This window comes from Amphiprion ocellaris, chromosome 19, assembly GCF_022539595.1.
Source record: "Amphiprion ocellaris isolate individual 3 ecotype Okinawa chromosome 19, ASM2253959v1, whole genome shotgun sequence".
Classification (NCBI taxonomy): Eukaryota; Metazoa; Chordata; class Actinopteri; family Pomacentridae; genus Amphiprion; species Amphiprion ocellaris.
Genome location: NC_072784.1, coordinates 27,986,301 through 28,009,014, shown reverse-complemented (window position 1 = coordinate 28,009,014; position 22,714 = coordinate 27,986,301). Strand labels below are relative to the sequence as shown.

The 22,714-nt window shown below is 36.6% G+C and overlaps 1 protein-coding gene across 4 annotated transcripts in view; it reads right to left on the bottom strand.

The window, feature by feature from the left end:
- Positions 1–19,832, bottom strand: part of LOC111581537 (E3 ubiquitin-protein ligase RBBP6) — a 28,808-nt gene extending 8,976 nt beyond the window's left edge. Inside the window, exons 1-14 of one of the 4 annotated variants that reach the window (XM_055005361.1) lie at positions 19,323–19,832; positions 15,980–16,085; positions 11,289–11,337; positions 6,742–6,786; positions 6,564–6,652; positions 6,278–6,374; positions 5,928–6,070; positions 3,961–4,133; positions 3,281–3,384; positions 2,951–3,139; positions 2,470–2,618; positions 856–955; positions 702–768; positions 501–543 (exon numbers count right to left, since the gene is read on the bottom strand). In XM_055005361.1, coding sequence (XP_054861336.1) covers positions 501–543; positions 702–768; positions 856–955; positions 2,470–2,618; positions 2,951–3,139; positions 3,281–3,384; positions 3,961–4,133; positions 5,928–6,070; positions 6,278–6,374; positions 6,564–6,652; positions 6,742–6,786; positions 11,289–11,337; positions 15,980–16,085; positions 19,323–19,488 — 1,520 coding nt within the window. In that variant the 5' untranslated portion in view covers positions 19,489–19,832. The remainder of the gene's footprint in view (positions 1–500; positions 544–701; positions 769–855; positions 956–2,469; positions 2,619–2,950; positions 3,140–3,280; positions 3,385–3,960; positions 4,134–5,927; positions 6,071–6,277; positions 6,375–6,563; positions 6,653–6,741; positions 6,787–11,288; positions 11,338–15,979; positions 16,086–19,322) is intronic. The other 3 variants (XM_055005359.1, XM_055005360.1, XM_023289749.3) reach the window with 3 other exon arrangements.
- Positions 19,833–22,714: the final 2,882 nt, after the last annotated feature.

Genomic DNA, 22,714 nt, shown 5'->3' with positions numbered 1-22,714 from the left:
AGCAACCATCACTCCTGTGTTCTAATGCTACATTGTGTTAGCGAATGGTGTTGAAAGGCTCATTGATGATTAGAAAACCCTTGTGCAGTTATTTTAGCACATGAATGAAAGAGTGAGTTTTCATGGAAAACATGAAATTGTCTGGCTGACCCCAAACTTTTGAATGGTAGTGTATAAACACAATTGTGAATAATTTGTACATTTAAAAATTGTGCAATATCAATTCTTCTGCATATAAAAGAACCTGAACAATATGGATAAAATCTGTGCAATACTAATACTTCTCTATCAGTATTTCTATTCATGAAAGAATCTGTGCAATACTATTTATTGTGCAATATTGTTATTTCCACATCCAGAGGAATTTGGACAATCTGAACTAGTATTTATGTATACTTTAGATCTATTTTTATTTTTTGAAGATATTTCTTAAATGTTTGCACTGTCCCTTTTGCTGATATAACAATGTGGATTTCCCCTCTGTATCGAATTTCACTGACCTGTCCCAGCTGTTTGATGACCCAGAAGGTCTTGAGACTCGATCTGTGGATTCAGAGAGGAAAAAACTGTTCTTTTCTCTCTCTTCTTGTGCTAGTGATGTGGCTAATAATTAACCAATGCTCAAACAAAATGTCAGAACCCTTGGTAAACAGTAGCAAATGGAATATGACACAAAGCGGCAGCGTCTCTTAGTCACTCACCTGCAGAAGAGGGCTGCTGATTCACACTGACTGTCTGAGGCTGCTCTGCCACAACAGTGTGGTTAACCTAAACAGACACAAACACCACAAGACTTCATACAGAGGAATTTTGCTGCATAGAGTCAGTGCGTCTGTGGGTTTTGTGTGTCCTCACCGGTGGTGTCGGCTCTGAAGGAGCATCAGTGGGATCTTTGTTTGAAACCAGTACAGACGAAATAGCCGCTGAGTCATCCAATGTGTTTCTTTCAGTCACCCTACATAAAGAGTCCATACGTCACAGTCAGAAAGCACCAAAACTAACGAGTATGGATATATATTTCTCATATTTCTGATTTGCTTCACCTTAATTTTAGAATTCTGTCCCCATCTAAAAAAAAACCGTCTCCAGCTATCACACAGAAGCTGCCCTGAGCTGTTAAAGCAAAGCTTATGAAGATAATAAAACCTTTGTCTTGATCTTATATTATGAATATAACAGACAGCTTTATGTGTGGTTTTTACACAAGTTCAACTGTCCAAAAATGATCCCTCTGGCATTTTTGACAGTTACCCAACAGCTTTAGGCATTTTTCCTACCACTCTGGCTGGAGAAGGACCAACCCTTATTTGCATGTAGCCCAATAAACTGTATCTATCATCTGGCCAATACAGACAAATATACACCACCGTTCAACAGTTTGGGATCATTCAGACAATTTCATGTTCATTCATGTGCTAACGTTATAGTACAAGGGTTTTCTAAACATCAATTAGCCTTTCAACACCATTAGCTAACACAATGTAGCATTAGAACACAGCAGTGATGGTTGCTGGAAATGTTCCTCTGTACTCTTATGTAGATATTCCATTAAAAATCAGCCATTTCCAGCTAGAATAGTCATTTATCACATTAACAATGTCTACACTGGATTTATCATTCATTTAATGCGATCTTCATTGATAGTTTTTCTCTCAAAAATAAGGACATTTCTAAGTGACCCCAAACTTTTGAACGGTGGTGCATGTGTGTTAGTATAAATACAAATGTATTAAATCTATCTGGATAAGAGACACTTTAAATGACCTATTCTGATCAGTAAATTGCACTAACATTGTTGGTGTCTATGAGAAAAATGAAGGGAACTAACAAACCACGCTGGATGGACAATCACAAAACCACATCACCTGAAAAGCAACTGTCAATAAAGTCATTTCTATCAACTATATAAACATTTTCAAGTGTCATTTTTATTTTTGTGGTGCAACTTGTAATAACTCAGGTATGAAAATTCAACATTAACAACTTTTTTTTCATTTTTGGGACCAAGGACTACATATTGAAAAATATTCTCAGTTTTTTTTTTTTATTATTGTGACATTCAGTTGCATGTGGCTGATTAATATCACGAGTTGACTTCTGCATATTCATTTTATTTGTTAATGTGAGCTCAGAGATGGGGCTTTTCATGACGGCTTTGTTTTTCAACTCACCCATAATCAGATATTATTTGATCTAGTTGTGCAGTATTGCAGAATCTGAATCATGGTGATGAATCATGATGAGAAATAATAGCTGTCATCCAAACATAATATCAAAATACAAAGTGTGAAAAAACTTCAAGTAGGTTGACAGACTTTTTAAAAATTCTCTTGGAAAGTACTTGATTTTTCAGTCTAAAATTACACAGATACCATTTTAAATATTCATAATTTATGCTAAAAAAAAGTTTAGAGCAAATCAGAGATGTTTGAGTTTTACATGTATCTCTGCGTTTTTGTGTTTACATACTTGTCAGATGTCTCGAGGGAGTTTTGCACAGGTTGGAGGGAACTGATAGGTGTGCTGTCAGCAGACTCAGGGCCTGTTAATGTAGGAGGTCCAGACGCCTGAGATGATGGTGGTGAGTTTGTAGCCTTTGGATGTTCAAGGAGAGAGTCCTAAAGAGGGGACACATCAAGAGAATATAGCAGAGATTAGAATAGAACAGTATTGCAAGAAAGTTTTAGCTTCGGGGAAAAGGTCCTGAGAATAAACAATACCTAAACCAGTCGATATCAATTGAAATATACTGTAAATACATATTTGTTGTTAGGTTATTAAAAATATAGAGAATACCGTTTGAAATATCTACTTTACTGTAGTTTTTAACACTTATTTAAATTGTTTTTTTTTTACAAGAGAACTGATCCTGAGATCTGGCAAATGTCTGGTCCTGGAAAGAAAACAGTAATTATTGCAGGGCTGATATCTTCTCTGAGATTAAACATACCATTAAGAAATTCACCTGCTGACTGTTGGGTGACTGTTGAAGCTTCTGCAGCTGGTTCTGCGTGGCAACAGGAGGAGGCGGCGTAGCGACAGGGTTTGGTGTCGGAGTTGAATTCTGGGTCTGGGAGGCGTCAGACTTTCTTTTCAAGGTTTTAGTGTTGCTTCGTTCTCTCTTGAAATTATTAATAGTCTGTGTCGGGACAAACAGATGAATGGTAAAAGATTACTTCTGGTGAGACAGAATACAGAGGTAATACAAATCCACAACTTCTAAAAGCATTTATGTAACTATCAGTATAGTGTGTTTACTGTTACTGTTTCGCATGGTCACCTGTCTGAGAAATCTATTGGCTACCAAGGTATCAGGGGAGACATCTGACTGGCCACATGTGGGGCAGTCATGGTCCTCTGAATCCAGCAAAGTGGTGCGAATACCTGAATAAGACAGAAAGAGGGTTGAAATGTGAAGCACCATCCATTAGTACAACATATAAGCAAGTCACAATCTCAGAGAGTTTTTGAAGATCTTGATTGTGTTTGTGATCTTACATGTACTTGTGTTAACAGTTACAGAGTCATAGCAACCATTATTCTACTTCTCTGTCAACTTTGGCAGGTAAAACATACACTACGCTACACTACTGTTGTTGCTGGAAATGTTCCTCTGTACCCCTATCTAGATATTCCATTAAAAATCAGCCGTTTCCAGCTAGAATAGTCATTTACCATATTAACAATATCTACTGTATTTCTGATTCATTTAATGTTATCTTCATAGAAAAAATGCTTTTCTTTCAAAAATAAGGACATTTCTAAGTGGCACCAAGCTTTTGAACGGTAGTGTACATATTTTAGCATTTAGAATCCACTACCAACCGATTACCAGGTTCTACAGAAACAGACACAGTGGTTCCTGTGCTGCCAGTATGGATATCAGGATCAAGTTACTTTATTTGTTGTGCAGTGCATTAGGTTTGTCTTGACATGTGTGTTTGTGTAGCAGACACCCACAGTCATCACAGTAGCTGTTTCCACAGCAAGGTATGACTACAGCGTCACTCAGCAGGTCTCCACAGATCAGACAAAGGAGCTCCTCAGGTATGGGATCATCTTCGTCCTCAGATTTGGATTGTTCCTGTGGAATGAACGGAGGCTTCTCCTTCTTGCCAATAGCATACGCCTCACTACAGACAGACAACAGAATGAGCACATCCACAACAAGCTGTGTACATATCCATATGTAAAGTCATCATGTCCTTATTATATCTACATAATGTCTTTAATTTCTTAGCAAACTTTTTTTTTTTTTAGTGGTACTTTTGTAATTCTTGCGCTGCTCATTCTATGCCTCATCTGTATCTAGCTGCTGTAACATGTAAAACTGATCTTATCTTAAGCTTAGGAAAGCGAATTTAGATGTTTTGACTTAAGAGACTCCGAGTAGATTGTCCTAACCTTTTGTCTCTTATATGGTAAACATTTACAGTAATGATTTGGGAATTTACTTTATTAATCTCATCCTGACAAACTTAATATTGGTTAAATTACCAAGTTAGATTAACAACATGATGTAATTTTAGCTCTGATGAATTCAAGTTACCACAAGAGCTAAAGAGGTAGCTATTGTAGTGTTGTGATCTTGGAATAAGTCCATTTCAAATACAAGAAAAGCACTCAGAGAGCGCAGTACTCCACCAAGGCTGTCCATTCCCTCATACGGCATTGTAAGAAATGCAGTATTTTTTTTGTAGAAATGCAGCATTTGTTTAATAGTTATTGATGATCAGAAATCACGGCAAAATAGAATGTGTCCATTTAATATAGATGAACCCTCAAACAAAATGACCTTGCGCTGAGAGCAGGCATGCATTATGCATGTGTATGTTATGTATGGATACCAAAGTGCGAGACCTAAATATGTAGCGGGAGATGGGAATTGATGGGACTCAGAAACACCCCCACAGCTTAATCAATTGTTCCTTGTATCATTTCCGATAGAAAAGTCCGCAGCGGTTGACTTGTAGCAGGATTGCCATCGCGATCATCAACAGGCAGCTGATGTAGTGTTCACTTGTTGTCATAGTTACAGTGACGCCGTGCCGCTATGTTGCAATGATACAGAAATCTTTAATAAAACTGTGGATCCAGACTATAGGTCGCATCACTGCCAAAATCTAATCAATTGGTCCTTGTGTCATTTCTGACTTTCCCTGAAAATTTCATCTAAATCCGTTCGTCCATTTTTGAGTAATGTTGCTCACAGACAGACAGACAAGCCAACGCCAGTCGTCACATAACTCCACCGCATTCTTTGCCAGAGTAATAACTGCTGATTAAAGTGTATTCTAGACCAGCCACACAAGAATTGCCTACAAAAATGACTATTCTGCTACAGGGGATCATTTGTATTTCCTTAAACCAATCACTAACGTCCTGGCCAGTGCTAAGCCCAGGATGCAGTGATGGTGTCCCTGCAAAATAGTGCCGGGGGACCTTGTTTTGGTGGAACAATCACGTATAAAATGCACTAGTGGTCCTGCTTTATTGCAAAGACCAAAATCTTCAACAAAATTTGCCATTTTTAGCACGTAGGTTTCCGCTTGCAGGTTGTTGTTGTTGTTGAAAATGATAAAAATCTTTGCCTGAATTGGCAGGCTTATATCTGCAGTCTACATGTGGTGAGTCAGACTAATTTAACTGAGACGGGAACTGAAACAGGATTTAACTGGGTCAATATACAGGCAATAAAGGTCATTAGCCCAGTCATATTTATCACTCCATCATGCCTCATGCATAACAGACTCTTAAAGAAGAAGCTCCGACAAAGTATTCAAGTTCCATAATTTCCCTAAATGAATTTTACGAAGGAATGTTTTGACATACTGGGAGATATGCTCTTTCAGTGCTAAAAGATAGAAGAGTTAATAAAGACAGGAAACAACATGTAAACACAGACTGGCATTGTGATTCACACTCACGCATCTACAGCAGGAATTGCGTATCGTCCATAGTTGGTCAGCATGGCTCCTTTCATAGTAGGATCATCTACCTCGACCATGAAAGAACGAGGGATGCCTGTGCTCTTCTTTATCCTCAGTGGAGCCTCAAAGTTTTTATCCTGCTGGCAAACACACACACATTTACATTTACTGTTATGCACAGGCATAATAGTTGACAATCAACGCTTGCCTGCAAATTCAAATAGCATCAGCGCACAAAAATGACTACAAAAAATGTAAAGACGCACAAATCAAATCTATTTCTTTGCAGAACAAAAGTTGCGCAAGTCGCCGCCTCATTACAGATATGTGACACGGAGTGCACTTACCCCGCTGGTGGGACAGTTCCTGATGTGGTGTCCAGTATTCCCACAGCGGTAACAGGTGTAATTCATAGGAAGGGCAGTGCCAAGTCTCTTGTTCATACTAGAGACGGACACAGAAAATGAGAAGAGGAGGTGAAAAATAAAAAAATAAGGAAGAGGTAAAGAAAAGACATGAGAACACTTGGCATAAATTAAATTAAAAGGAGGGAAAATCAGGTGGAGAGAGATAAACAGGAGACATAAATGTCTATGAAGGAGAAGATTTGAAAGCATTAAACACATAACTCACCTCATGGAGTCGTGGGCAGATTGATATATCATAAATTTGATTTTGTCTTCCTCTGACGCATCTGCCTCTACCAGGTTAGCCATCTGCATCTACACACATCACACACAAAGATGCTAGATTGAATTTGAACTGATGCACATGAACCAAGATGAAAATGAAAATAGAAAAGAGAGCAAACCTTGGAGAAAAACGACAAGGCTCTGGTGGAACTTTGGTCATCCATCTGTCAGAATTTAACACAAAGTCAGTTTCACAATGAGAAACTCCAAGTTACAACTCGATTTGAGAAAAGATTAGGAAGTGCAAATCCACAAATGTTTGAAAATACAAACTAAAGTTACACCAAGCCCAATGAAAGTGGCTTTATTTTTTTAAATGCTCAAAGATTAGCTCTAAAACAAGACAATTTATCCTATGAAAGTGCATGCTTTAACACCTGTTCTATTGGTGAGCTCTTGTGTAACAGCAAAGCAAATGTTGCCTTTCAAATTTTCCCTTTCATAGGCTTTTTAGTTGATCAAATGTTTATCAGCAGTGATTTTCAGACAGTGTAGATAATAATACACCTCCAGCCAACTTCACTCTACATGTCTCAAAACTGTTCACGCTGAAAAATGGAGAGAGAAGCCAACAATACAATGCAACCTGGGATATTTCCATCAAGGCAGCATTTTCTTTTGCTTTGTTGGGTGGAAACATATTTGCTTTCAGCTAGGTAATGTCAGTTTTGGTGATTAATATGACCTCAGTTCTTTACTGTTTCTTAGCATTTGTTGATGAGGACAGTGTTTTAGGCTGAGCTAGCAGTGTGGTTATATAGTTTACAATGTTGTTTGTAGCTGAAATATCACTTTTAACAGACACTGGATGAATATTTTACAAACATTCACACTTTTCAGAGGATAAATCTCGCTAACTGTGCTACCATAAGGCTGACATTGGGAGATTTAACTGAATATCTCTGCATCGATTGCCATAAACGTTTATATAAAAACATTCATGGTCTCCATAAGACAGGGGTGTGAAACTCATGTTAATTCAGAGGCCAAATCCAGTCCAATTTTATCTCAGTTGGGCCGCATCAGTAAAATCACAGCATAATAACCTATACATAATGACAACTCCAATTTTTTCCTTTGTTTTAGTGCAAAACAGTAAATTCTGAAAATGTTCACATTTAAGGAACTGTCTTTTTAAAAAACATTATGAACAACTTGACTACAAATTCAATTTCAACAACGTTTTTCCTCAGTTTATCATTTACACATTACAACTTACAGATCACATTTTATCTACAAAATGGCACAAAACTTTTAGTCACAGGTCATCTGGAACTGAATGATATAGTACTTTACTTAATGATCAAAACAAAAGACTATTAAACATCTGCTTTTTGGTCATTCTTTCTCTGCTTACAACCTTCCACCTCATAAACTTTTCTACATTTTAACTCAAACATATTTACAGGCAGAAACCATTTAAACCAATTTAAAATCCTGTGCTACAATCAGAACCAAACGAGGCAGGGTTTTGCATTTTAAATTTGTCTCTTGCAAGTCTTGAACTTTATGAAAATGCACTATTAAATGACCGCAGCAACCCTGTTAGCTTGTCCAATGGACAAAGTGACTCCAGCGTTTGTTCCAATTGAGTTTGTCTTTTCTACAGAAGAGAAAACTCCAAAATGTGTTACCTGAGTTTTACATATTACCAGTGGCTCAGCATTATTCTTTCCCCTGAAGTCAAACATAATCAATACATATCACAGTGACTTTATGGGTAAAAGTTTTAGACTAACAGACTTAAAGGATGGCAAAGAGTGGCAGACACTTCTCTTACTGAGAGTCCAGAGAGAACATCAGGTCATGTGAGTGCAAACTAATTCAGACTGCAGCAAGGAAAAGCTTTTAGTTTGCTGAAATACAAACAAAACCACGACAAGAACTCAGCATATAAAAACAGGACTCCACTTGGTTTCTGGGACATGGGTTCAAGAGAGGCCTTGTTGTTTTTTTTTTTTTGCTCTTAAAAGTGCAATACTACAAATCCAGCTTGAATATAGAGACTTTTTATGCTTGGATGCCTTTTACTCTTGAAGTTGTGTTGACATTAGGTTTCTGTGCAATTCTTATTTCAATTATTATTAATATTACAACCTAAATCCTTCATTTCCTAGATTTAAAGAGTCAAATCTATGGCAGTCTATTTATAAAGCACATTTAAAGGAAACTTAAGTGCTGCACAACATCAGACGAATAAACCTAATGAAGTAAAATATAAACAAATGAGTGGATTTAAAACTATCAACAAAAGTAAGCAATGTATTAATTTTCAAGGGTATTCATCAGGACTGTACAACCAGATAAAAAAAAAGTTTTTACATTCAAAAATCGAGCATTTTGTGGAGAGAGTTTGCCACTTTCAGCATAGTTTTTCACACATTGAGGCTATGTTTGGGTGACAATATCTCAATAACTACTAAAGATAAAAGTCAGAAATTTCTACTGTCATTTCTCATCATGGGATTGATTAAAAATCTGCAATATTTTAAAGAACCATTCTCAAGCTGAATATTTGTTTGTGTGGTACAACTTCTAATATCTGCCCAATCAGTTTATAAAAGGCACACAAAAATAACAATACTTGGATTTTGTGACCAAGTATTTCGCATTAAACAATATTCTATCAGTTTTTTTTAATTATTGTGACATCCAAGTACAGATGGTTAAATAAATATTACTAGTTGACTTCTGCTTTGTAATTGTTTTTGTTAAAGGTAGAACTTTTTCTTGATAGCTTAATTTTTTTTCCAGATTCACCCATAATCTGAGATTATTTAACCTACTTGTTTTATATTGCAGATTCTGAATAGATGACATGATGCAAAACAGTAAAAAAAAAATAAAAATCAGGCATTTTTTCTATAATAGTCCTAGAGATATTGTCATGTAAACAGCCTCAAATTTCAATACGTGAAAAAACATGCTCACAATTTTTCTTTCAAAATTAGTGCTATTTATCTAAAATATCACAGATGCCATTTAAATATCTATAGATTTTAATAAAAAAAGTTTAAAGCAAATTAGAGTAGAAACTGTTTGAAAAATGTGATGATGTGAGATAAAATGAACCTATACTGACGAGGTAGTTAAGGTAAGAATGCCAAAGTCTTTGTTGTTTCTTTTAGGAAGTACATGTACACAACTGTTTCAAAGTTTGGGGTCACCCAGACAATTTCATGTTTTCCATGAAAACTCACACACAAGGATTTTCTAATCATCAATTAGCCTTTCAACATGATTAACTAACACAATGTAGCATTAGAACACAGGAGTGATGGTTGCTGGAAATGTTCCTCTGTACCCCTATGGAGATATTCCATTAAAAATCAGCTGTTTCCAGCTACAATAGTCATTTACCACATTAACAGTGTCTAGACTGTATTTATCATTCATTTAATGTTATCTTCATTGAAAAAATTATTTTCTTTCAAAAGTAAGGACATTACTCAGTGACCTCAAACTTTTGAATGGTAGTGTACGTGAATTAAAATTGCTCTATACTAGCTAAAGTTGCCCTATATTAGCTAAAGTTGATATTGTTAAAGTTGCTCTATATTAAAGTTGCTCCATATTACTTAAAGTTGCTCTATATTATTTTAAGCTGCTCAAAAATGAGTTAAAGTTGCTCTACATTAGTTAAAGTTGCTCTATATTAGTTTAAGTTGCTATGCATTAGTCAGAGTTGCTCCATAGTAGTAAAAGTTGCTCTATATTAGTTAAGGTTTCTCTAAAATGAGTTAAAGTTGCTCTATATTCATTAAACTGGATTTATCATTCATTTAATGTTATCTTCATTGAAAAAAACCTGCTTTTCTTTCAAAAAAAAAGGACATTTCTAAGTGACCCCAAACGTTTGAATGGTAGTGTACAATCTAATTTATTGTCACTAATCATGTTGATGACAATATTCCAAATTTAAAGACACCAATAAAAGGCAGCCGTGTGGTTTAACTTCCTAACCAATATAATAAAACCATATAAAACTCATCCAGTGGTTGTAAAGTACTTCACTGAATTCAAACAGCAATAAAAGCTAAAGCAGCTCATCGATGACACACCGCTGCGTAATGACAGTCAGCAGAGTTGGTATCGTAAAACAACAGTTGGGTTTATCAGCTGTGAATAGCTGGTCCGCTTGATAATGTTTGACCCACCCGAGCAGCTCTCACCTCCCACAGACACAAGCTGAACCGACGTCAACAATGAACACTGACTGGTGACACAGCAGCTTGTTAAACAAACAGCTGAGGACCTTTATTTGAAAGAACACACACAAATGTAGGCTTTTCTCTCAAGGTTACCATAAAACACCTGTTTAATTACTAGCTTTTCTTGTAGAAGGTGCAAATACTACTTTTTTCATTTATTGCAAAACATGATTTACCTCAAAGCAGAAGCCTCCTGTAAATCAAATACTGAACTTCTTCTTTTCAACAGGAACTCAAATAAGAGAAATAAAGCCTTTAAATCATGATGATATGTAGATAATTTATGTTGGACAACACCATTTTTTACATGTATTTTGTGTTTTATTTCTTTGTTGAGAGATGCAACATGAAATTTTAAAAGTACATTCAGAAATCTTTCGAAGCACAGTGTTAAAAATGTGTGTGTTTTGTGGAGCTGTAGGCGACGTGCTGTGGGATTTGGGTTGGCTACATACTGCTCTGCTGGCTCCAAAGGCGTGGTGATGCTGGACGTCGGACTGCTCACTGAAACACAGAAAGAAACAACTTTTTAGGTTAGGTTTACATTTTTGTCATGTCTGTGCTAAAACAGCTAACATTCAGCATTCTGTGTTGAACAAATCAAGTGAATATCTTCATTTTTTTACTACAAATTCCCTCTTTCTCTTTGATTTCCTGGGCTGCAGCGGAGGGATGGTGCCGCAGAGTGAATTTTATATCACAGTGACTAACTTAGGAGGACTTCTGCTTGATGTGCCAACTCAGACTACTGAAGCTTCACACTGGCCTTTAAACAAACAAAACTGCACATTTCATCTCCTTTCATCACATTGGAATCGTGCCAGGAAGGTATTTCTTCATGTCACGTGTGAAAAGGACAACCACAGCCAGCACAACCTGTTTCAGTGTCACACGGCCACCTATTTATTGTTTACAGGACAATATTTCATTTAACACACTCAAAGACACTTTAGACAATTAAAGAAAAGAGAATAAACTCAAGTAAAGATTGACTGAGATTCAATATAACATTTTTTTTGCCCCAGAATTTTCCTCCAAAGCAAACGTTGTTTTGTGTAGCTGTCATTGACCTACTTGTGTATTCTAGAAAGTGGGTTTAATGAAAGCTTTGAGTGTTTACCCTGAGTTGACAAAAATGTGGCTTAAAGTTTGCCCCCTGCACTCTGTACTGAGGGCATTGATGCACTGTTAATCGATTAGGTCAATTTACAGTTGAAACAGTTTTTACCTGATAATAATATTTTATCTAAGTACCAGTTTGGTCTTAGAAGAGGTCACTGCTGCCATGGCTGTGACAAATAATCTCACTGGTGCCTTTGGACAGGAAACAGCGTTGTGCCGCCTTATTCGTTGATCTTTCAAAAGCGTTTGATTCAGTGGATCATGAACTACTTCTAGACAAACTCAGAGATTCTGGCTTTGGTTCCAAGGCTCTCAAATGGTTTAAAAATTACTTAGCAGGTGGAACTTAGTGTGTCCAATCAGAGGGCTACAAATCAGACTTTCTTGAGTTAACTATAGGTGTGCCCCAAGCTTCCATTTTGGCTTCTGTCTTGTTTTTGATTTTTATTTTTATTTTTTTTAAGACATTCAAGCCAATGTGCATTTGTATGTAGATGAGATGACACAATGATCTATACATCTGCTCCTTCTGAACTTCAGACTGCACTTCAGTTATTACAAAGAGCTTTAAAAGGATCTAAAATTGGTTTTAAACGCCCAGAAAACAAAGTTTATGATTTTATCAAAGGATCGTTTACAAACCTTTGACAATCTAAGAATTTTTACATCTGATAATGTGTTGACTGAAAGGGTGTCCTCCTATAAATACTTGAGAATATGGATCGATAAAAAGTTTTCATTTAATATACACATCTCTAACTTAGTTAAGAAACTCAAATTGAAGATTGGCTTTTATTTATAAAATAAAGCATGCTTCACACTCTCTGTAAAGAAAAAACTCATGGAAAGCACCTTTCTATCTGTGATTGATTATGGTGATATACTGTACGGTCATGCAGCCTCCTCCACCTTAAAGAGACCTTATTCAGTATATCATGCTTCACTGCGCTTCATTTCAAATGCAAAATCTCTAACTCACCACTGTATTCTCTCTGATTTGGTTGGCTGGACATGACTAAGCAGTCGTAGACAACAAAACTGGTATATGTTCATCTATAAAGCTCTGCTGGGAAAACTCCCAGAATACCTCAGCACCCTTCTCACTTTCAGTTCTAGCAGTTACCATCGGCGCACCTCCAAGTGGCTGCTTTTGAATGTTCCCCGGGCTCTAACAGACTTTAGCAAAACAGCACCATGGTCATGAAATAATCTTGAAGAAACTCTTAAACTAGAAACATTCATATCCATTAATGAGTTTAAGAATATCATAAAGGATACAGTAAAGGAAGAGTGTCAGTGATTTTCTTGAGAGGTCACTGTCCTTGAATAGCTGTCAGTCTGTCTTATTGTTTTACAGTTAATTGTTCATGTATCATGTATCCGTTTTATATAACTGCTAAATTTTGTATGGCTGCTACCTTGGCCAGGTCTTCCTTGTAAAAGAGATCTCTAATCTTACTTGATGTTTTCATCTACATACTGTTTGAATTTTATAACCAGCTATATATGTAATATATATAGTCTTGCACCATAACAGTAAATTTATGAATCAGTTTCAATGTTAGCTTGTACTTTGTATGTATCATCTAGCGTATCATGCATGTATTAAACTGTGTGTTGTATGTTCCTTGTTCCCCACCCTCCTCTTCTCCCATGTCTCTACCCCTTTGCCTCTTTACCTCTTCTGTCCCTCTCAACCTGCTGGCCAGTAGCAGATGGGTCCCCCCACATAAGGAGCCGGGTTCTGCTCAAGGTTTCTTCCCTGTTAAAAGGGTGTTTTCCTTGCCACTGTCGCCTTAGGGCTTGCTCTGGGAGTTCAGGCATATGGGTTCTGTAAAGCGTCTTGAGACAATTTGACCTGTAATTGGCACTATATAAATAAAATTGAATTGAATTGAATTAATCTCAATGGGACTTCCTGGTTAAATAAAGGTAAATGAAGACATAAAATTAACATGCTGTTTTTTAAGCTATGTGTTGTATTTATTATAAGCTTTTAGGTTGTTAAATTATTTATCATAGATCTGTTTTAGTTGTTATACTTCATATCTATTTTGTATGCCGCTGGACCTGAGTAACTAATTTCGTTCCTTCATGTTTTTAACACAAATGAGAAAAAGCTCAACTGAACTCTTTACTCTGTAACTTTCTGTGACTGTAAACTGAACCTTTTTAGTTTCTGTCTCCCCTCCATCGCCAAAAAGCTGCAAAACGTTTCACTTCCTCATTTGTGCCATCGATACTGGACTACATTATTTTGCAGAAGTTTAATTTGGGAGAACAATCCAACTCCCAGAAGGGTGTTAAGTTACCCCAACAATGTCTGTCGAATATTACTTCTGCAATGATTTCTACATTAGTGGGAATGTAGCACAACATGTAAGTGAAAGCAGTGAGGAAGCGGTCTAATCTGACACATTACATTTTCTTGTGCATCATGTGGAAGCATCATTTATCTGAGGAAGAGATGAAAACAGGATGCACACAGAGCGGAGGCAGTGTGATGCTCTTAGTAATATTCTGCCGGGAAACCTTAGTTCCTGGCATTCATGTGGATGTTTCTTTGGCATGAACCACCCACCTAAAATTGTTGCTGACCACATACACCTCTTCACAGCAACGGCATTCCCTGAAGGCCTCTTTCAGTGGGATAAATGGTTCAGGAACAGAACAAACAGTTCAAGGTGCCGACTTGGCCTCCAAATTCCCCAAATCTCAATTTAATCGAGCACGAAAGCCCCAACTCAAAACTACCAGGATCTAAAGGATCCGCTGCTAACGTCTTGATGCCTTCAGAGTCCAGGCAGATGGTTTTAATGTTGTGGTTGATCAATGTAGAGCTAAATGTGCATTCATTGCCATAAATATTTCCAACTCCACTGAATAAAAACAGTGGATCTTTACCTGTTGCCATGGTGAATTATCAGAGCTCCATTGATTATGTATTTTTTAATCCACCACACACTAAACTCCTTACTGACCAGGTATTATAGATCTGAAAAATCAGTTCAGGCTTTTATCAAAGCTGCTGTCTGAACTCAAACAGATCTTCTGTGTATTTTACATGTTTTTCAAGATTCAATGTCAACATCCAAAATCTACGGTTGTATTTTGTGAAAAGGGTATAAAATATTTCTTTGCATCTTACTATTAATGTTTTATCCTGTGTCATTGCAGCATCAATATTTAGCTCATTTAACTGAACAATTAACTTTACTGGCCATTAACTAAGCAATAAATGCTACTTAGAAAACAATTTCACTAGTCTTAATAAAATGCATTTACAATGGCTTTATGATTTTCAGTTTAATATAAAATGTGACTGTAAAAGTCTTTCAAATTCAACTCTTCCTTGGAGGCACTTTGAAGGTAAACCAGCCTGACTGTGCAGGTAGAGGGTTAATTTTCTGCATTTAATCTTGTGGCTGGTGTTACGCCACTCTGTAGGCCTCATTCTTCTGCACCGGCCTGCATGCTGCTGACGGGGCGAATCACATGACCAGAGGTCTGTTCCAGTGAGGTCCTGCTTTCCAAGCATAAAAACCCACAACACTGCTGGCTCTACTGTGTAAGCCTGACTAATATCTGGGTAATCCCCAAGTATGTCACCGTGTCATTACTGTTCTACTCTTTTCTGTGAGTATTTTGTCACGGAAATGTTATGCAAAACCTTGTTTGATCATCTGTCCACCAAGACCTGAAGGATTCTGCAACAGATTCTCCACAACGACTGTCAAAATATTGTTTCCTTCTTTAGTGTCTTCACTTAAAAAGCAATGCAAATAGGTGCTGCTGCTCAAAAGTAACCTGATGAGCATTAACAGGGACTCATCCTCTGTATGAGTTATCCATCAACCTGCACCACTTTTTAGTGAGCATCCATGACTAACCCTTTACACAACGCAGACTTGTGGTTGCCAGGTTGTAGTTTGCTCAGTCAGGGTGGAGCCTTTGCTGCAAAAGAGATATTAAATCTAATAACAGTGCAGGAAATCAGCTGCCAAACCCAAAGACACACACGTACATATTGTGGGTCTTGCTGCTCGGGCTGGGCTTGACTCCACTGATGGGGATTCTCCGAACGATGACTGAGGAGCCTTTGTGGATCAGACTGTTGTCATCAGTGAACTCTAAGAGGAACAGATGGAGAAAAATGAGGGTTTAAAGGCTGAGGATTAGCTCATGTTGAAGAACTTTTGAAATCCACAGAAATATGTAGAATCATAAGTTGATTTCTCAGGTTAAGAGACATCATGCAGCCTTCATTGATTTTATATATACAGTCTTTGATAAAATCTTATATTAGATAGTTATGAATATCTTCTAGATTTATCTATAAATCATTTAGTCAAGAAAATGTCATAAAAATGTGTCGTAGATGGCAAACAAAAGCAACCACTCTAATCTGAAAAGGTTGAAATATCTGGTTAAGCATCTTAAAGTTGGAGTATAGGACAGTAAATCTGGTAAACTTGATAAATATCAACAATCTTTTCCAGAATTGCAGACACCACCTTCAAAATTTAACCATTTATTAATCGCAGAAATAGTTCCAGATTTAAGTTCTGTCAGTAAAGTGTTTGATCAACTACTCATTGTGGTGGAAGGACTTCTTATGTAAAAGTACCTTTACATTTGAAAAATATTACTCAACTACGATAAAACTACTGATAATAAAAAAATACCTAAGTCAAATGGCAGTACAGTATTCTTTAAAAAAAACAACGCAGAATATTAGTTTCATTATAAGCGCTGAGGTTAAATACATAACAGGAGAGTCATGTAGAAAATATCAACCGTAAAAAAAAGCACATTTCTCATAAATAAATAGTAGGCAATTTGCTGTTTAAGCAAATACACACATAAAGCAGCATTTTTTTCTCATAAAAACAATTAAGATGTTTTTGAAGGTGAACAGAAAAGCATAAACCTCTCTCAATGCACTGAAAAATAATGATGGTAACATTTCTTCACTTTCTGAAACTTCTTCTCAGTGTCAGCATGAAACCAGTTTCACAGCTCAGTCTTTCTGTCTTCACCTGGGTAGTCAGTCTTCAAAAGTGTCTGCTGTAGAGTTTTACAGCATTACTGACTACAAAATGCAGGTAAAATGTTTGGAAATTAATTCAAACTAAGAAGCAAATAACAATTTTATAAGAAAAGAAGCAGATTATGTAGGGAACCACATACCAAATTGCAAAATTACACAAATATTCATGAGTGCAACCCAAGAAACTGAAAATGAATTTTTCATGGGTGCTTTCTCCATTGATGGACTTCACACAGTCATTAAAAAAATCTTCTCGTTTTTCTTTATTTTCATGGCTATTTATGTTTCAGATTTTAGATTCTTCAAAGTAGCCACCCTTTGCTTTGATTACTGCTTTGCACATTGTTGGCATTCTCTGGATGAGCTTCATGAGGTAGAACCTGAAATGGTTCTCCAACAGTCTTGAAGGAGTTCCAGAGATGCTGAGCACTTGTTGGTCCTTTTGCTTTCACTGTGGTTCATCTCATCCCTGTCGTTTCTCTTTACTTAGCTGATTGGTTCCTGCCATAATATGGATCCTAACAGTTGTCAAATAGGGCTGTCAACTGTGTACCAACCTGACTTCTGCACAACACAACTGATGGTCCAGACCCCATTAAGAAGGCAAGAAATTCCACCAATTAACCTTGACAAGGCACACCTGTGAAGTGAAAACCACTTCAGGTGACTACCTCATGAAGTTCATTGAGAGAAGGCCAAGAGTGTGCAAAGCAGTAATCAAAGCAGGAATCTAAAATATAAAAGATATTTAGAGTTATTTTACAAGTGTTTGTTTGCTACATAATTCCATATGTCTTCATTCATAGTTCTGATGTCTTCAGTATGTATCAACAATGTAGAAAGTAGTAAAAATAAAGAAAAAAGATTGAATGAGAAGGTGTGTCCAAACTTTTGACTGGTTGTGTATATGCTACTCTTTAAGCTGTTATTTCTAGTTGCACTGTTTCTCTGAATCATGAGATGTGGTTGATAGATTTCAAAACCTCTGTGCAGGATGTTGACACAGCTTAATGCGATTATCATGTGCAATCTGGACACCTTTGCTCTACTTTATGCTGCCTGTAAGTCAGAAGATATTCCAATAGATGTTGATTTTCCTGCACGTGCGGCTGCTGCTCTTTAACCTTATGGTCATGCTCCCTCTTGCTACCTTTTCTATTTTTAACCTACATCTATCCAGAGACTTGAGTCATTCCAGAATTGGACTGCATTTGGGCTTCAAAAGTTCTGAATAATAGACCTTTTCTTTTAAGGTTTTCTGCTCCATATTCATCAATAGTAGGTAATAAACTATCAATGGCTTGATTGGCTCAGCTTACACATCAATGGTATAATTTTTATTACATGTTTTACAGTAACAGGGTTGCCAATCCATGTTAATGTTAGCTTTTTCTCAGGAGTAGAAGCTAGATATTTAGCTAGACGTTACTGCTGACCAAGAGGACAAATTTACTAATGGAAGAAAGTAAAAAGAATTAGATTTTTCCTGATTATATGCATAACAGGGTTGAATGAGTTAGAATGAGACATTCAATGAAGGCTGACAATGTTATGAAAATATGAAAAATAGAAGAGAGGACATAGCTTTGCTCTACCCATTCTTTTGGAAAACTGTTTGATGATGTTAATTCCAGCATATCATGTCATTCACTGTTTTCTTCTTCTTCTACCAGCTAAAAAGGCTATGGTAACTGGGTTATCCACGCATGATAAATATTATGTTGATTAAAAAAATGTTCCTACAATTACATCAATGACATCAATGAAAAAAAAAACTAGTACTAAAAAAAGCGAGATTTAAATTTCATTTTAACTGTTTTATTTGAGATTCAATTTGGTCACCAGGGGGATGGGACAAGAGAAAATGGCATTTTAGGGGAACTCCAGACTTATTTGGTATTTTAAAACTATTTTCAAACATTCTTTTCTTCTAGTTTTTTAGATTTGGTCTCAGGACAAATACATTTACACAACAACCACGTGTTTTAGTATTTTGTACATGGATTATTTGAAATTTAGACGGAAAATGTCCTCCAATTCTGGAATGACCCGCTTGCTTCCAGCACCGGCAGGCTGTTTAATAAAAAGGTGCATGAGGCCGTGAATGCAGCAGGAATGTGGACTCCATTCATTCGGACCCTCTCTTTTTTTTTTTTTTTTGTCCTCGACTGACTTTTTTCTGGAGCCCCAGAGGTGACGCAACATGCAGCCAGCTGTCAAAGCACGACCACGTGTTCCCTTCTCTTTCTCCTTCTCCTTCCAAAGTTCAACCTGCCTGCTCACCTGTCCAGACAAACCAATCACACATGTCGCCTACCTTCTTTGCTCTGAGCGTTGGTGATCTGCAGGTCGCAGTCGGCGGCTCGGAGCTTCTCTCTGCCCATGATCCGCCGCTTCAGCTCCTCCAGGGTGACGTGCGGGCCGTCAAACACCACGGTGTCGTAGCTCAGTTTGGAGGAGAATTTATAATGAATATGAGGCATGTTGACGCCGAGACTGAAAACTGTTAAGCACCGGACAGCTTCTCTGCGACGACAGAAAAATCCCGTTCAGTTGCTACGGGAGAACAAAGTTAGCTAGCGGCGCGTTAGCAGCCGTTGAACAGGCTCGGTGGGTAACTAACAAAGTGCCCGGTAAAGTGTCGTCCACCGGGTGTCATTTCCCGGAACGTGTCGGAACAGCAGCGGAGACTCACGGTGAAGCGCATTCACTCAGTTTCGGGTCAGGCTACAACTTTTATTCGCGTTATGTCGCTTCAATCCCCTGACAGAAACCACCAGCTGTTTCCACAAGCAACGGCTCGTCAGCAGGGCAGAGCGCTGCTGCGTTCACGGACCCCCCGCACACCGCAGACACTCCCAGCTGCTGACACGCAGGGTTTAGTGCAGGGGTGTCAAACTCATTTTAGTTCAGAAGCCACAATACACTGCATAATAACCTATAAATAACAACAACTCCAAATATATCCCTTTGTTTTAGCGAAAAAAGTACGTTCTGAAAATGTTGTAAAACAACATGAATAATCTGAAATTTCTTAAGAAAAATAAGTGCAATTTCAACAGTATTATACCCCAGTTTATCATTTACACATTGCAACTTTCAGATCACAGTGTGTCTTCAAAGGCACAAAACATTTAGTCAAAGGTATCTGGAACTGAATCATATAGTATTTCACTTTATGATCAAAATGACAAAAGTCAGACAAAAAAAGACAAAAAGTAACAAAAACAAGACAAAATATTACAAAAAGAAGCACAAAACGACAAAAATGAGACACAAAATGACAGAAGCGAGAAACAAAATGACAAAAATGAGACAAACGACATGAAACACAACAAAAAATTGACAAAAAATTAGACAAAGTTACAAAGCGACAAAATATGGTCAAAAACAAGACAAAAAATTACACAGATGACTCAAACAAGACAAAAAATGCCAAAAAAGAAACCAAAAAGACAAAAACAAGAAACAAAACGAGAAAGACGTGACATGAATGACAAAAGCCAGACAAAAAAGACAAAAAACCCAACAAAAACAAGACAAAATATTATAAAAATGAGACACAAAACAACAAAAGTGAGAAAATGTCAAAAAAATTAGTCAGATGACACAAAACTAAACAAAAAAGGCAAAAAAATTATTAGAAAGTGACAAAAAATGGACAAACGACAAAAATTAGACAAAAAATGACAAAAGCGGGAAACAAAACGACAAAAAATAGACTAACAACACAAGTGAGACAAAAAAAAACACCACAAAAGATCATGGTAAATCTACAAAAGGAACTAAGCTTTTAGTCACAGGTATCTGGAACTGAATAATCTAGTATTTTACTTTATAATCAAAGCAACTTGTCAAGATCTAGTAATTATTTAAAATTTATATTCATTTACACATCTGCGTAGTAATGCTGAGCACCACACCACACAAACTAAAGTGGGAGCTATAAATAAAAAAGATTAAATTGTCCACCTACATTGTAAAGGTAAGAAATTTATATATAAAAATAGATAAAAGTTGTAGCAAATTTAAAACAGCTGTTGCTTTTATTTAAAAATTGCAGTTAATGTCTTCTCTGTAATTTTTACACTTTGCAAAGTCGTCCCGTGGGCCGGATTGAACTCACTGGCCGCATGTTTGACACCCCTGGTTTAGTTATTGTGCTGTTTCAGTGTCAAATTCACAGCTGTGCAGTGATCACAGCTCTACCAAACTTCTGACGATATCCAAAAATAGTTTATGTGATCTGAACATTCTTAAATGTTTGTTTGTTTTTGCAATATTTCATTTTTAAAGGGAAGAATGTATTAACTTTGTATATTAGCTTTAAAAAAATTCAGATGGTGCAAAATATTCTTTTATGAAATGCTTAATTTTCTTCCAATGTAATCAGACAGTTATTTTATTGATATGTTTTAAAACAGTCACTATTTACCCGGCATTTGCAAATCTCCCTTAAAGTTCTTTTACATTGAGGTTTGCAATTATTCTTTCAAAATAATATATTTTTTTTTATAATTTTTAAAATTATCTTCACTGTGCTCAATAATTTACAACCACAGACTAATGTTTCATATGCAAAAATAAATAAATAAATAAATAAATAATTAAAATAAATCACTTATACTTAAGTTTAATTAAATCTGAAACACCATAAATGCTAATTTGGATTACAAGCTATCATTGGATTTCTAATAATCACACTTGTGTTTCTGGCATAAAAAATAAAATTTAGTAACACATGTCGGCAAAAATGAGAAAGCATCAGTGTAGTCTACCTTCACAACCTCTAAAATAGCATTTATTTATTGTAATTATACTAGCGATCACTTGAAAACTAAAAGGGTCGGTTGTTCACGTTGCGTTTTCTCATGTTTTCAAAGTTCTGATTTTTGTCTTACCAGTGAAGGCAGCATGTTGCCTCCATGGAGTGCACCTGTTTGGGCTCAGAGGAAATGCAGACAGACAGACAGAAAATCCGACAGACAGCCAGGCAGTCAGGCGTTAATGAAACCAGATTTACACCCCATAATGATTAAACAACTGCTGCCACATGTCCAGTTCTTCTCTTATAGATTTGACGTTTTCATATATTTATGTTTTAATTGCACTGAAACGTCAGGCTCTACGTAGGTAGGCTCACAAAAACTCAACACCAAGGGGGAAAACACATTTGAAATATTTTTGCCTCCATGACGATGTGATTTTGATGTTTTTTTAGAACATAATTACACAATTAAAGCTCAGCTGTTCCGTTAGTGTGCAGCCTGAAGAATCCACCAGAGGGAGACAACACTCTATTAATGATGCTGATTATACTGCAGTGTGCTCGTAACTAATGTAAAACAGGCTCAACTGTTATCCTGGGATGAAATACAGCAAATTATTCTCATTTTTGACAGTACCTAAGCCCAATTAGCTTCCTTTACGTTCAGTTTTACAGTTTATTTTTCACTGTGCTTGATTATGTGAAGCTATTTTTATATCCTCCATGTCTTTTTATAGAATACTTTTAAAACTAATAAATCAACATTTTCTTTAATCAATTCAATCTTTGTGCCGGATTATTTTGGCAGGAATAAGCGACTGATGTCTCCAATCTTTGGATTGTACCCGTTTCCACCTCAAAAATAGTCAAACAATAAATTGTGATCTTTGCACAAAAGCTACAAAGAGGTCACACATTTTAGGTGAATTGGGTAAAAATGT